A 14139-nucleotide genomic window follows, 5' to 3' on the forward strand; every position below is an offset into this window, starting at 1 on the left:
GTCCAAATTTGAGATTTTTGCTTTCAACCGCCATGTCTTTGTGAGACGCAGAGTAGGTGAACGGATGATCTTCGCATGTGTGGTTCCCACCGTGAAGCATGGAGGAGGAGGTGTGATGGTGTGGGGGTACTTTGCTGGTGACACTGTCAGTGATTTATTTAGAATTCAAGGCACACCTAACCTCCATGACTACCACAGCATTCTGCAGCGATATGCCATCCCCTCTGGTTTGCGCTTAGTGGGATTGTCATTTGTTTTTCAACAGGACAATGACCCAACACACCTCCAGGCTGTGTAAGGGCTATTTGACCAAGAAGGAGAGTGATAGAGTGCTGCATCAGATGACCTGGCCTTCACAATCACCCGACCTCAACCCAATTGAGATGGTCAGGAATGAGAGTGAAGGAAAAATAGCCAACAAGTGCTCAGCATCCTTCAAAACTGTTGGAAAAGCATTCCAGGGGAAGCTGGTGAAGAGAATGCCAAGAGTGTGCAAAGAAAGCTGTCATTAGGCAAAGGGAGGCTACTTTGAAGGATATAAAATATGATATATATTTAGATTTTTTTTAACACTTTTTTGGTTACTACAGGATTCCATATGTGTTATTTCATAGTTTTGATGTATTCACTATTATTCTACAATGTAGAAATAGTAAAAATAAAGGAAAACCCTTGATTAATAGGTGTGTTCAAACTTTTGACTGGTACTATACTTCCTATACCCGTGTGAGGAGTCATCTTTTTCTGTGTTGTATTTGCTGTTTTTGTAGCTTAAACAGTATGTTAAGTTCATCTTGGTATCTGGCAAGTCTATTATTCAGGTGTCTGTGTGTGTATGTGTCTGTGTGTGTGTGTGTGTGTGTGTATTTGTCTGCATGCTTGGTGCGTGTGGGGCACTTGAACACAGATAGGTTTTTACTTAATCATTTCTGAAAGAGATGGATGCCCCTTTTCTGCTATGACTGTACAGAGAGTCCAGTGAATGGAACGACTCGTACGCCACAGGGGCTTCTGCTGCTGAATCCTATTTTGGAAGTCAGCCAGTTGTCTCACCCTTTCTGTCCTCCCCTGTTGAGTGGAGCAAATTAAATCCATGCCCTCCGTGTGTGTGTGCATGTGTGTCCGTGTGTGTTTGAGCATGCAGGTTCTCCAGATAGCCTTTAAATGATGTGTAAGGACGTAGAACCATTAGTGTTAAGCTTTTATGTCCAACATGTATAGTGCCTCCCACATGCATGCACTGCTCATATACAGTACACATGGGGACTGCTCATATACAGTACACATGGGGACTGCTCATATACAGTACACATGGGGACTGCTCATATACAATATAGTACACATGGGGACTGCTCACATATAGTACACATGGGGACTGCTCACATACAGTACACATGGGGACTGCTCTATACAGTACACATGGGGACTGCTCATATACAGTACACATGGGGACTGCTCATATACAGTACACATGGGGACTGCTCATATACAGTACACATGGGGACTGCTCATATACAGTACAAATGGGGACTGCTCATATACAGTACACATGGGGACTGCTCATATACAGTACACATGGGGACTGCTCATATACAGTACACATGGGGACTGCTCTCATATACAGTACATAAGGGGACTGCCGGTATAAATGAGTTGTCAGCTACATCTGGTGATTTGTTGTACATTGTTCCTACCAAATAAACGTAATAGACAAATAAAACATGTGAACCCCCTGTCCTCCCACAAAAATGCACACACACACACACACACACACATCTACCCCCTGCCGCCACATACTCCCCAGAATCTATGATGATTTATACACATGCATAATATCACATAGTTGTATTCACAGTGTAACCCATAGAGACGAGCATCGACATCAGATTGAGCATCCGCCAGTTGTTATTCTGCCCACAGCATCTGTCACTGAATATGATCAACTTGCGCACCTCTGGTTTGGTGAGTGGCGTGAATTTTGTCTTCACCCACTTCATTATGCAGCTTGCCACCTCAATGGACCCTCGGTGTGCAATCCCCTCATGCCAAACACACATGTATGCAGGATCTTCTTTTCCAAGTTCCTGGATGCAAAAGTTAAAATTTGACAGCTGCCGCTGGTAGTAGACATTGGAGTGGGTCAGATTAGGGGTGTACATCACCCCCTGTAGATCCACAGAAATAACATGGCAGTCAGCATTGGCTTTAGCCCACTCAGTGTCACTTTGAAGCTGTGTGTAGGCCTTTTCGGCTTTTCGATGGTGTAACTCACTTTCAACTGCAATCTTCCTCTTCTCCTCTTCAGATGTTGCTGCTGACATCTTAGTGAAGAATGCGTCACATTTGCCACAGGTGTCACTCCTGGGTTGGCCGAAATTGAGACTCTGCTGTTTGAAAATGTCCCTATAAACCCAGAATTTTGCAGATGATGTGGTATTATTCTCTTTGTAGAGTCGGTACATTCGCAACAAATTCAGATCAGGGCTGAGGTATTCTCTGTGTACATCCCCCTTCATCCGTGAGTAGTGGTTCTGGGTTCTTGGGAAAGATAGAATGTGCTCCTTGATGCCCTCTTTCACTGTAGCATGTATCCGATGTGGCCTGTAAGGAGACAACAAGGTGTTGTTAAACTTGTATTCTCTCAATGGTCTAGGGACCTGCCTTAGAGTGCAACTGTGTCGCTATAACCGGGGTACAAATCCCGGTCACGCCATTGCCGTTTGTGGCCGGGGGTCCTGTAGGGCGGCGAGAATTAGGCCAGTGCTGTCCGGTGGGAGGGGGAAGGTAATCGGCACTCAGTTCTCAATGCTCAGGTGGTAGTTGGACAGCTTAGTTACCATCATTTTGTTTAAAAGTAATAAACATTTTTATATTTTTGTTTCAGAATTCGCTATTCATCCATTCGATACTCTATGTTAATGTTTAGAAGATTGTTTAGAGCACTGCTATAGTGAAATAATCCAGGCTGGAATCCATAGTGCATTACCTAGTTCAACCCCAGTCTTTGTTTCGTCTGTAGGATTCAAGTATTATTTGATGAACACTCTAAAAGCCTCATGCTTGGTTGCGTTTTGTATTTTGCCTTTGTAGTCCAATGGGAGCTAAATTAGTCATTGTAGCCCACAAAAAAATACATACAGTAATCTGACTTGTCTGCTGTTATGTTTACAAGATATGTAGGGAGAGGTTGCATAACTCTAATTGAAGTTTAATTCTAAATTATCTATTGCTATTCGTATTTTTACATTACTCAGGTCACGTAACCTACATTAGCGTTGAATGTAACAGAATCATAATATATTATGTCATGTTTTGTTTGTGGTGAAAACTAATTATCACGCATTAGACCTGGAACACAGACGGAAACAGACCTGCTAGCTGCAGATGGGCCACTGTTTTTCATCCATTCTTTCACCAATAAAGACCTTTTAGCAGCTAGCAGACAGGAATGAGACAGCCTATATGACTGTGTGTGTGTGTGTGTGTGTGTACCTGCAGAGATCAATGTTTTGTGGGACACTCATTTTGTGGCTGTTAACATGTTGTTAGCACAGTATAACACAAACACATATAAGTTAGGAGAGTTTACTCTACGTTGCCATGGGTGATACTTCCCACAGTGCAGGACTTTCCGTAGGAGAACAGAAAAGAGCAGCTGCAGTTTCATCTTTGTCCACATGATGTCAGAAACATTTCAACACCAACGGTGGCAGGATTCATGGAAACAAAAAGGAACAAAGGAAAACTGTGGTACCATCCAGTTCTGGGTGCTAACGTACACACACACACACACACACACACACACACACACACACACACACACACACACACACACACACACACACACACACACACACACACACACTTAACTTGATGTTTTGACAGGCAGTGAATTCAAAGATGGATTGAATCTGCTGTGACCTGTGACGTGTCAGTGTTGTGGTGGATGGACATCATCTCTGTCTAATCCTCTAGCCAGCCTTTAGGCATGGCTCCCCCACATACCCTGTTTAGAATCACCCCCTGAGACTAGCAACACAGCCAGGGATTTGGGAAGACAACACTAATTTGCTCCCTATCATGGCATTCACAGAAGTCTCCATTAACAATATCATTTGATTTACTTAATAACAACTGCTCTCAACAGACATACTGAGACATCTTGAAAAGGTCTAGACTCATTTCTGAGTGAAGCGTCAGCAGTCAGTTGTTTAAATGACACGTGGAGTATGGCTTCTGGATGGTAACTAGCTATAGTAGTCAGATGTTTAATGGCACGTTTAGTATGGCTTCTAAATCAAATCAAATGTCTTTATATAGCCCTTCTTACATCAGCTGATATATCAAAGTGCTGTACAGAAACGCAGCCTAAAACCCCAAACAGCAAGCAATGCAGGTGTAGAAGCACAGTGGATAGGAAAAACTCCCCAGACAGGACAAAACCTAGCAAGAAACCTAGAGAGGAACCAGGCTATGAGGGGTGGCCAGTCCTCTTCTGGCTGTGCCGGGTGGAGATTATAACAGAACATGGCCAAGATGTTCAAATGTTCATAAATTACTAGCATGGTCAAATAATAATAATCACAGTAGTTGTCGAGGGTGCAACAAGTCAGCACCTCAGGAGTAAATGTCAGTTGGCTTTTCATAGCCAATCATTGAGAGTATCTCTACCGCTCCTGCTGTCTCTATAGAGTTGAAAACAGCAGGTCTGGGACAGGTAGCACGTCCTGTGAACAGGTTAGGGTTACATAGCCGCAGGCAGAACAGTTAAAACTGGAGCAGCAGCATGGCCAGGTGGACTGGGGACAGCAAGGAGTCATCATGCCAGGTAGTCCTGAGGCATGGTCCTAGGGCTCAGGTTGTCCGAGAGAAAGAAAGAAAAAGAGAAAGAGAGAATTAGAGAGAGCATACTTCACACAGGACACTGGATAAGGAGAAATACTCCAGATATAACAGAATGAACCTAGCCCCCTGACACATAAACTACTGCAGCATAAATACTGGAGGCTGAGACAGAAGGGGTCAGGAGACATTCTGGCCCCATTCGATGATACCCCTGGACAGGGCCAAACAGGCAGGATATGACTCCACCCACTTTGCCAAAGTACAGCCCCCACACCACTAGAGGGATATCTTCAACCACCAACTTACCATCTTGAGACAAGGCCGAGTGTAGCCCACAAAGATCTCCGCCACGGCACAACCCAAGGGGGGGCGCCAACCCAGACTCAACCCACTCTAGATGGTAAATAGCTACAGTAGCGACACACTGCTCTGCTCTCTGTGAATTAATGGTGGTAATTCTGTCGATAGACTATCAGACTAATCACTGACTGCTGACAGAGAGAGATGGATCTCAGTTATACCCATCTGTCTCTGGGAGAAGAGATTCTGAGAAATGTGGTTCTTATTTCCAGGCATAGATCCCAAACTAAGTTGCTTTACTGGCATACATCCCTGACATGATACATGGATGAGTAAGTGCAGTGCACCTTACATGGTAGCCTATGATGAACCGAAAGGTTATCTGACCCTGCTTGTCATCTACAGTATGAACATTAGAACACCTTGAAAAACAATCTAGCCTTAATGGCCATGTACTCTTATCATGTCTACTGGGCTCAACCAGAAGAAGACTGGCCACCCCTCAAAGCCCGATTCCTCTCTAGGTTTCTTCCTAGGTTCCTGTCTTTCTAGGGAGTTTTTTCTAGCCACTGTGCTTCTACTTCATCTGCATGGCTTGATCTTCTGGGTTTTAGGCTGGGTTTCTGTATAAGCACTTTGTGACAACTGCTGATGTAAAACAGGCTATATAAATATTCGACTAGTCCATGTCGGCACCTCTCAGGAATTCCCTTTATTACCGTAGTTCATCAGCGCTCCTCTAGGTATTCTGTTGTTGCTATCCATCCAACAGCCCTTGGCCATGCCATGACATCATAAGCTATTAGCCACTCCCGTCCATTCTGCAGAATGACAGGTAGGTCTGCGATGTCACAGACTCCCGGCCCACTCCGTAGAACGTGAGATGAAGTCTCTGAGAACTCCAACTCTAATGGCTCTTCTTCAGGCCATGCTTATTAGCTCTAAATAACATGGTGGTAGCGTAAAGCACCACGGCAGACACCATAATGGCAACATTAACGACCATTACACAGTCATTGGTTTTTAGAACCCTTTACTGCCACTGAGCTCGTGCATCATAACAGCATGTTCTCTGGAGTGCCCTGCCAGGCTAAGCGTAATTTATTAAGGGGACTCTTAGTCTTCGTAAATGGTGTCATCCTCTCTCCCTTGTTTATGCTCTCTCTGTTTCTCTTTTTTCTCTCTCTGTGTGTCTATCTCTTCCTCTCTTTCACCCTCAATGTCTCTCTCTCACTCACGCTCTCTCTTTTGTTTTCTCTCTTTCTTTCTGTGCATTCATTCACTCCCTCACTCATTGGAAAGAAGCAGTCTTGGTGAACTCCTCCAGTCATCTCTATCTCTCTCAGTCGGGGGTTCTTACACATCGCTTGAGAGGATTTGCTCGTGTTCTTTTGCATAATTCCATTTAAAACCCATTTTGCTGCAGATTTCACCCCTTCTCTTCCATTTCTGAGGAACAATCGACTGTAAAACAGGACTCGATGGGAGACTCCCTCTAAACCACAATCATTTGCCTCTTTTAATTGATTGGCCTATCAAAGCTGAATACGTAGTCGAGAGTACATACCATGACTTCCCCATCCCAGTAGTGAAGAAGGAAGAATAGATGGATAGAGACAGATCTTCCCGCCTGGTTTTGGCCGCCTAGCCGTGGATCACTGACTGTGATGGATCACTGACTGGCCTGGAAGGGTGGACAGTACAAGGCAGAGCAGTATGAGTGGACAATCAGAGTGAGAGGAAAAGGTTCTGTGTCAGTGCCTATTGGGCTGATATTTATTGTTAAAGGAGACGTTCATATTTTTTTCCTACCAAATCCATATGTTGGTTGATTTCACTTGGTTTTGAGAAATGTACCCCAACCAGCGATAGACTTCCTCATGCTCGTTCTGCAGTACCAGGAAGGGATAAAACATGAACAAGAGTAACAAAAACACCCAAATATGTCCTTTTAGAAATGGCAACGCTCTCAGTATAGTAATGCAGGTCTTTAGATGTTGTACACATGAAATTGTGTCATTCCGAACTTTATCCGTTATGGTACATTCTATCTTGTTCGATTCGAGCAGTTTCCCCTATCCATCAGTGATACATCGCAGCGTGCCTGCTGAGATGTAGGGAAAAGTATGACTTGAGTTGCACAAAATGGAATATAACGCTGTGGATAAAGGTCGGAATGACACAATTTCACGTGTATAACGTCTAACAACCTGCAGCACTATACTGAGAGCGTTGCCAGTTCTAAAAGGACGAATTTGGGTGTTTAGTTTTTTTTTTTTATAGCTTTTGCTCTTGTTTTATCCACACCCTGGAAGTTCTCCTTAACATCCAACACGTCATACACATACTGTTCTTTTGGTGGAAAGACACATCTGTTTGTTTGTCTATGAACGTTGTTGGAACTGTGTGTGTGTGTGTGTGTGTGTGTGTTTGCTTCATTGTATTTGAGAAGTGATTGAATGTCATGTTACTTTTGTCTGATCTGACATCATACCAATGAAATAGATCATGTTTAACTATGTCTTGAACAGACACCTTTCATTTTATATTGAAGTATTTCATGGTTGTAATTGGTACACACCAGGTGATACTGATGTGACACGCACAAGCCTAGGTAAATAATATATCTGATTCTTGATTCAAATACCATCTTTTATGGATAGATTCCTGCCAAAGACAGTGGGCCCCCCAATAAATGCAGACTTGGCATTGAAAGGTTTACATTTCACAATGTTCACTAAATAAGGTTTTATGATAGAATGATGCTATATCAATGGGTAAAAACATGCTGATTGTGGCTGAGCCAATCTACTTTTACTTGCAGATTACTCTCCTCTCTATAGAATCTATTCCCTCCATACTAACCATGGCAGTTTGCTTCTGCACATTGCTCTGCCCTGTACTGTCCACCCTCTCAGTATCAGGTCTCAGGTGCTCTCTCTCTACCCTCTTCTCCAGCCTCCATCGTGATTCAGAAGTGGTGGTGTCAGATGAACCCCTGCATGGAGGGTGAGGAATGTAAGGTGCTCCCTGACCTCACCGGCTGGTCCTGCAACACTGGAAACAAAGTCAAAACCACCAAGGTGAGAGGACAGGGCCCTTTTCCATCCTCTCTGTGTGTGTGTGTGTGTGTGTGTGTGTGTGTGTGTGTGTGTGTGTGTGTGTGTGTGTGTGAGAGAGTAGTGGGAGAGAGAGATGTTCCTTGGCTTGACACTATTTTTTCCTTTGGTGATACTGAAGAATACTTGAGCTTCTATGATTATTAATTAGCAATTAAATCAATACAGTCTTTGATAATGACAAAATATAAATCATGACAAAATAATATTATTTCATGAATCAATATGCAATCTGAACATCAACAAAATAAAATATCCTATCAGTATTTACAGCAGAATGTGTCCAATGATGAACCCATGAAGTCCACACAGTACTTAGGAAAAGCTTGAGGAACCCATGAAGTCCACACAGTACTTAGGAAAAGCTTGAGGAACCCATGAAGCCCACACAGTACTTAGGAAAAGCTTGAGGAACCCATGAAGTCCACACAGTACTTAGGAAAAGCTTGAGGAACCCAAGAGGTCCACACAGTACTTAGGAAAAGCCTGCTATTTCTATCACATTCTCCAGCTTGAGTAATGTTTGATATCAATTCAATTGACAACCTTTCTCCCATATAGTATCTTGTCTCAATTAACTATTCATGAAAATCGCAAATGAAATGAAATAAATATGCCATCTCTCAAGCTTAGCCTTTTGTAAACAACACTGTCATCTCAGATTTTCAAAATATGCTTCTCAACCATAGGAAAACAATCATTTGTGTAACAGTAGCTAGCTAGCGTAGCATTTAGCGTTAGCATTAGCGTTAGCATCCAGCAGGCAACATTTCAACAACAACAAGAAAAGCCTTCAAATAAAATAATTTACCTTTGAAGAACTTCAGATGTTTTCAATGAGGAGACTCTCAGTTAGATAGCAAATGCTCAGTTTTTCCAAAAATATTCTTTGTGTATTAGAAATAGCTCCGTTTTGTACATCACATTTGGCTACCAAAAAAACCTGAAAATTCAGTCCTCAAAACGCGAACTTTTTTCCAAATTAACTCCATAATATCGACTGAAACATGGCAAACGTTGTTTAGAATCAATCCTCAAGGTGTTTTTCACATATCTCTTCGATGATATATCGTTCGTGGAAGCCTGGTTTCTCCTCTCTATCAAATGGAAAAATACTTGCACCTGGCTTTTGCGCACCAATTTCGACGCAGGACACCAGGCGGACACTTGGAAAATGTAGTCTCTTATGGTCAATCTTCCAATGATATGCCTACAAATACGTCACAATGCAGCAGACATCTTGATGAAACGACAGAAAGCACATGGTCGTTCCTGCTGCATTCACAGCCATATAAGGAGACATTTGAAAACAGAGCTTCAGAGATTCTGCTCATTTCCTGTTTGACGTTTCATCTTGGTTTCGCCTGTAGAATGAGTTCTGTGGCACTCACAGATAATATCTTTGCAGTTCTGGAAACGTCAGAGTGTTTTCTTTCCAAAGCTGTCAATTCTATGCATAGTCGAGCATCTTTTCGTGACAAAATATTGCGCTTAAAACGGGCACGTTTTTTTATCCAATAATGAAATAGCGCCCCTATAGACTTAACTGGTTAACGTTGCGTTATGGTAATGAGCTTGAGTCTGTATTCACGATACCGGATCCGGGATGGGGAGATCAGAGAGGTTAAAGTCTTGTAAAACACACTTTTAAGATGAGGAAGCTTACACTTGTTCTCATATTTTAAAAGTTTAGGTACAGTAGTGTATTAGGATAATCCTCTAAATACAGGATAGTTTGGTCAGAAAGAGCCAATAAAGCCCCAATGTATGTGACAGAAATGGGAAGTCCATGGAAGAAAAGAGCCAATTGTCTGCTGAGCCCCAAGTGAGCAATGTTTGCAAAGATCTGGAAAGAGGGATGGAAAATGGATGTCATGGAAAAACAAAGCTGCACATAATGTATGTACAGACTGTAACAGTAAACCAGACAATCAGAATGCTAATCATTGTTGTTTATATGAGATAAATACATTTTAATGAAAGCCCTTCACATCCGTTCTACAGTAATATTTTGATGTGTGGAAGTTATTTGCAGGACCAACTGATGGACGGGGGTGTGGGTGTGTGTATTGTGGGATGGTGCAGTTGTGGTTTACTCACAGGTGAAATATAAAAAGAAAAACAGTTGTAAGGAGCACACAGGCACTGTAAGAGTAATTACTCAGAGAGACGGAATAACAGCAGAACATCTGTCACATTCATTAGAAAGCATTATGGCTAGGGGATCCATGGAGGCTTTCAATTTAAGTCCTAATTATATTGGTGAGGGGGATATACGGGAGGATGAATGGCCGCTAAGAGACTGCCGTTAGAATGAACAACCCTGGGTCTCTGAACAACTGAAAGACTGATATGTGAAGTCATCACCATCCTCTATCGCTTTTTCTCTCCCTCTTTGACTGTCTAGCTAATCAGCTGTTGAGGGAGGGTGAGGGAGCGAGGGGGAACCGTGCCTCATCAACGGACATGAATTCTGCATTTGCTCAGTGTGGAACAGGAGCACAGCTATTAGGAGACGTGGTGGCAGATGTCTCTGGAGATTGCTGCAACGAAACCGACTACACGGCAACTGTTCCTTCCAGCGTCTCGTTCCCTCTCCCCATCTCCCTCTATCTGTGACCTTCTTTCTGTCCCTCTCTATCTATCTCCGTGTTCGATGTGAATGTGTCACGCAAACTCTCTTTCTTTGTCTGTCTGTCTGTCTCTCACTCCCACGTTGAAGGGGTATAGATGCCTGATGGCCTGTAGAATGAAGGTTATCACTAACACAGTGGAGAAACACAGGTTCATAGACGTCAGTTCCCTCTACCATCATTGGAGGGGGGCTGCGGGAGGTTTTATTTCGTAGATGTGCACGCTGTGTCATTTGCTAAGTCCCTCAAAGATAATTGTATGTTTCTGAGTCACTGGTTCAACTCGCCGATCTTCTGTTCTTTGCTTCCTCTTTCATAGGTCACACGATAGCAAGAGAATCACTGAGCAGCGACCATCACCAAGTCTCTCTACCGTTAACTCCATATGTAAAGAAAGGACGGCACTCATATCTGAGACACATAGACTGCCGACTGACAGAAGACTGTAAGTCATCTCATAATACCAAGCTGTGACAAAAACTACAGAACATATTTAAAAAAAACACTCTCTGATGGACCGAGACACCGAGATACAGTGTCAAATGTAATGCCCAAAACTGCTATGGACTATAGACTTCATAGAAACAAAGGGTGTATACTTTTATGGACGATAAAGACTCCGTCTGAATACTTTTGAGGAGCATCTGAAGACATTCGCCTGTTAATAAACAAATAGGGAGATCCAAAGAGGTGGTTTTGACCAGTGGCCGAGGAGGAAGTGTAATCGATGTCTGTTTTGACAAAGCATTAGTGGATGTGTTGGCACCAGAACCGCAGACAGTGTGTCAGTGTGTGTTTCTATGGCTCTTGGACTGGATCCTGAACTACTCTGATTATAGAACGGAGTGTCACTGCTCTATCAGGAGGACTTTCTATTCATGAGGGGAGGAATACATCACTCGTGAATCGCAAATTATTGTCAAATTACTCGTGGGTCAACTCATTACCATGGAGATGTTTCGATTAATTTAACAGTTCTAATTAGGGTTGCTAAGAAGGATCATAACAACATATAAAAAATGTAATGTAAGATCTTTGCACTAGTAGAAGACCGTTTTAGGAATGTTTTGTTTTTCTAGTTATTTCTCGTCTATTGCTGGTGATGTCACATTAAATGAAAGAGAGGAAGATATTTTTAAAGAGTTTTGCCTCTGATGCTGTAGAGATGACACAGCCCTTCTCTCTGGTATAGTTGCAGGTTATTACAAGTTATTCCATGGCTCAGCCTAAAGGTATAGTTCCCTTTGAACATATTTAACTATATACTCCGATTCATTGATAACAAGCAAGTAATCTGGACATCATTTGGTCGGTCACTGACTCTCTAGATCTACAGGTTACTTTCTAGTTTTCCATAAAATAAGGTAAATGTGTCATTTGTGGGAACTAATCCTTTAAAGAGTATTAAATACTGCTTGTCACTAACTGTGGACTGTCCAGAAAGCTGAAAGTCGATCCCTGTGACATCTCTTATGTAAACTGTAAAATAGAGCGCCCATAAACCATTAAAACATGGTTCTGCTTGTGTCGTGTTTCAGTTTGACAAGGAAATAACATGTTTTTAATCTCTAACTAATCCTTCTCTCCATCCATTTTTTTAAACAATATTTTTGGTAATGCTCTATTTTTACAGGCTGCTGTTCGCTTACATTTTCATCTAAAATGTTTTCCCTCTCCTTCGATCTTCTCATACCCCCCCCCCATCTCTTTCTCTGCATCTCTCCCTCTCTCTCTTTTTGGTCAGACACGGGGCCAGGCCTGTGATGGCTGCCTTTCTCAGAGTGAGAGGAGAGGCCCTTCAGACTGGCTGCTTTGAGAGCTATGATAAATCTATTTGAGCTGTTGCGTTTCCAGTGCTGAGCCATGGGCCAGAGGGAGCTGGGGACAGCAGGGCTAGTGGCAGCTCCACTCTCTCATTACCCAGGCCTGGATCGCACTAGCCCTCTCCCGGGACCACTGACTTGTATTTTTAGGTTCTACTGTATAAGGGGCCTTATTGTCACAATGCCACACTCCGTCCCCCCTCTCTCAACTCCAATGGTACATTTAAATTCCACACGTGTGCCTGCAGACACACACACACACACACACACACACACAGAGAAAAACATATTGTACTAAAACACAATTTGAAGAGAGTGTAGATTGTTTGTACTCTTAATGTCTTGTGTTTGCTGTGCAAATTTAAGCCAGAGAATGCCTCTCTTTCTCTCCCTCCTCCCCCTCATTCTCTCTCTCTTCCTTTCCTCATCTTCTTGCTCTCTGGAGGGATGTTTACTGGGCTGTGGGCTGTAGAAGAGTCAGGTGTCTGGATCCATCCTACACGGCTCTCTGCAGCAAAATCAATATTTGAGGACAATTTGCGCGCCGCTGCTACCTGGTGGCTGGGGCCTGACACTGCAGCTCCAGTCAGACTTGGAGGGGGAGAGATGAGACCTGTCTGACGATTGTCATAGGCAACCCATCTCAGGTCACTATTATTTCACTGGGAAACTGCACAGCGCACCATATATACAATTACCACTGCTGTGGAGCAGAGACATGTCTGCAGCAAATAGAGGAACTGCTTTAGGCAATAGGCAACAGCTGAACACAGCCCTGTGCAGGATGCATTGGCCCCATTCAATAACCAGGTGGGTTATTGAGAGTCACCTGTCTTTTACTGAATGATTTTAATACAGTGGGAAACCATGATAAGACATTCAATAGTAGAAAGAAAGAGTGTCTCTCCGTGGGCAGGTGTCTGAACTGAATGTCTGATTGCAGGGTAAATGTCCCATGATGATTGGTCCCTTTAATCTCTGTGGGCAGCCTATGAGGCAGGTGACCATGAGGACGGGACTCACAGTAGCAAACACAACATGAAGGAGTTCAACTAGCTACAGATCAACATGCTAATGAGAGAATCAGTGAGAGAGAGAGAAAGAGACAGACAGGAAAATTAGGACGGAGTGATGGAGGGAGAGAGTGGTAGAGAGGGGAGAGATATTGAAGTTAGTGAGAGGGACCGGAGGAGAATCATGAAGTGGGTGAGAAAGAGAGCAAGACTGTGAAGCGTATTTTAAGTATGCTGTTGTTTATGTTCCATGCTCAGTGGTTCCCATGAGGCCACTTGCATTGGCAAACCGTGCACCTCCACTGGTCCATCATCACGCTCCACGGCAATCACAACCTGAGGGGGGAAATCATCCCAGGAAGCACAGCTACTTTGGCTTTTCATTCATCTGTTGTCAAGTCCAGTT

At 43.2% G+C, this 14139-nt stretch overlaps 1 protein-coding gene across 1 annotated transcript in view; it reads left to right on the top strand.

Moving 5' to 3' along the window:
• The window catches only part of LOC139414287 (TAFA chemokine like family member 4b), a 46704-nt gene extending 35056 nt beyond the window's left edge, over nt 1-11648 (top strand). Inside the window, exons 5-6 of the mRNA XM_071162196.1 lie at nt 8104-8228; nt 11217-11648. Of these exons, the coding sequence (XP_071018297.1) occupies nt 8104-8228; nt 11217-11228 (137 nt within the window). The 3' untranslated portion in view covers nt 11229-11648. The remainder of the gene's footprint in view (nt 1-8103; nt 8229-11216) is intronic.
• The last annotated feature ends 2491 nt before the right edge of the window (nt 11649-14139 follow it).

The sequence above is a fragment of the Oncorhynchus clarkii genome, chromosome 7 (assembly GCF_045791955.1).
Source record: "Oncorhynchus clarkii lewisi isolate Uvic-CL-2024 chromosome 7, UVic_Ocla_1.0, whole genome shotgun sequence".
NCBI lineage: Eukaryota > Metazoa > Chordata > Actinopteri > Salmoniformes > Salmonidae > Oncorhynchus > Oncorhynchus clarkii.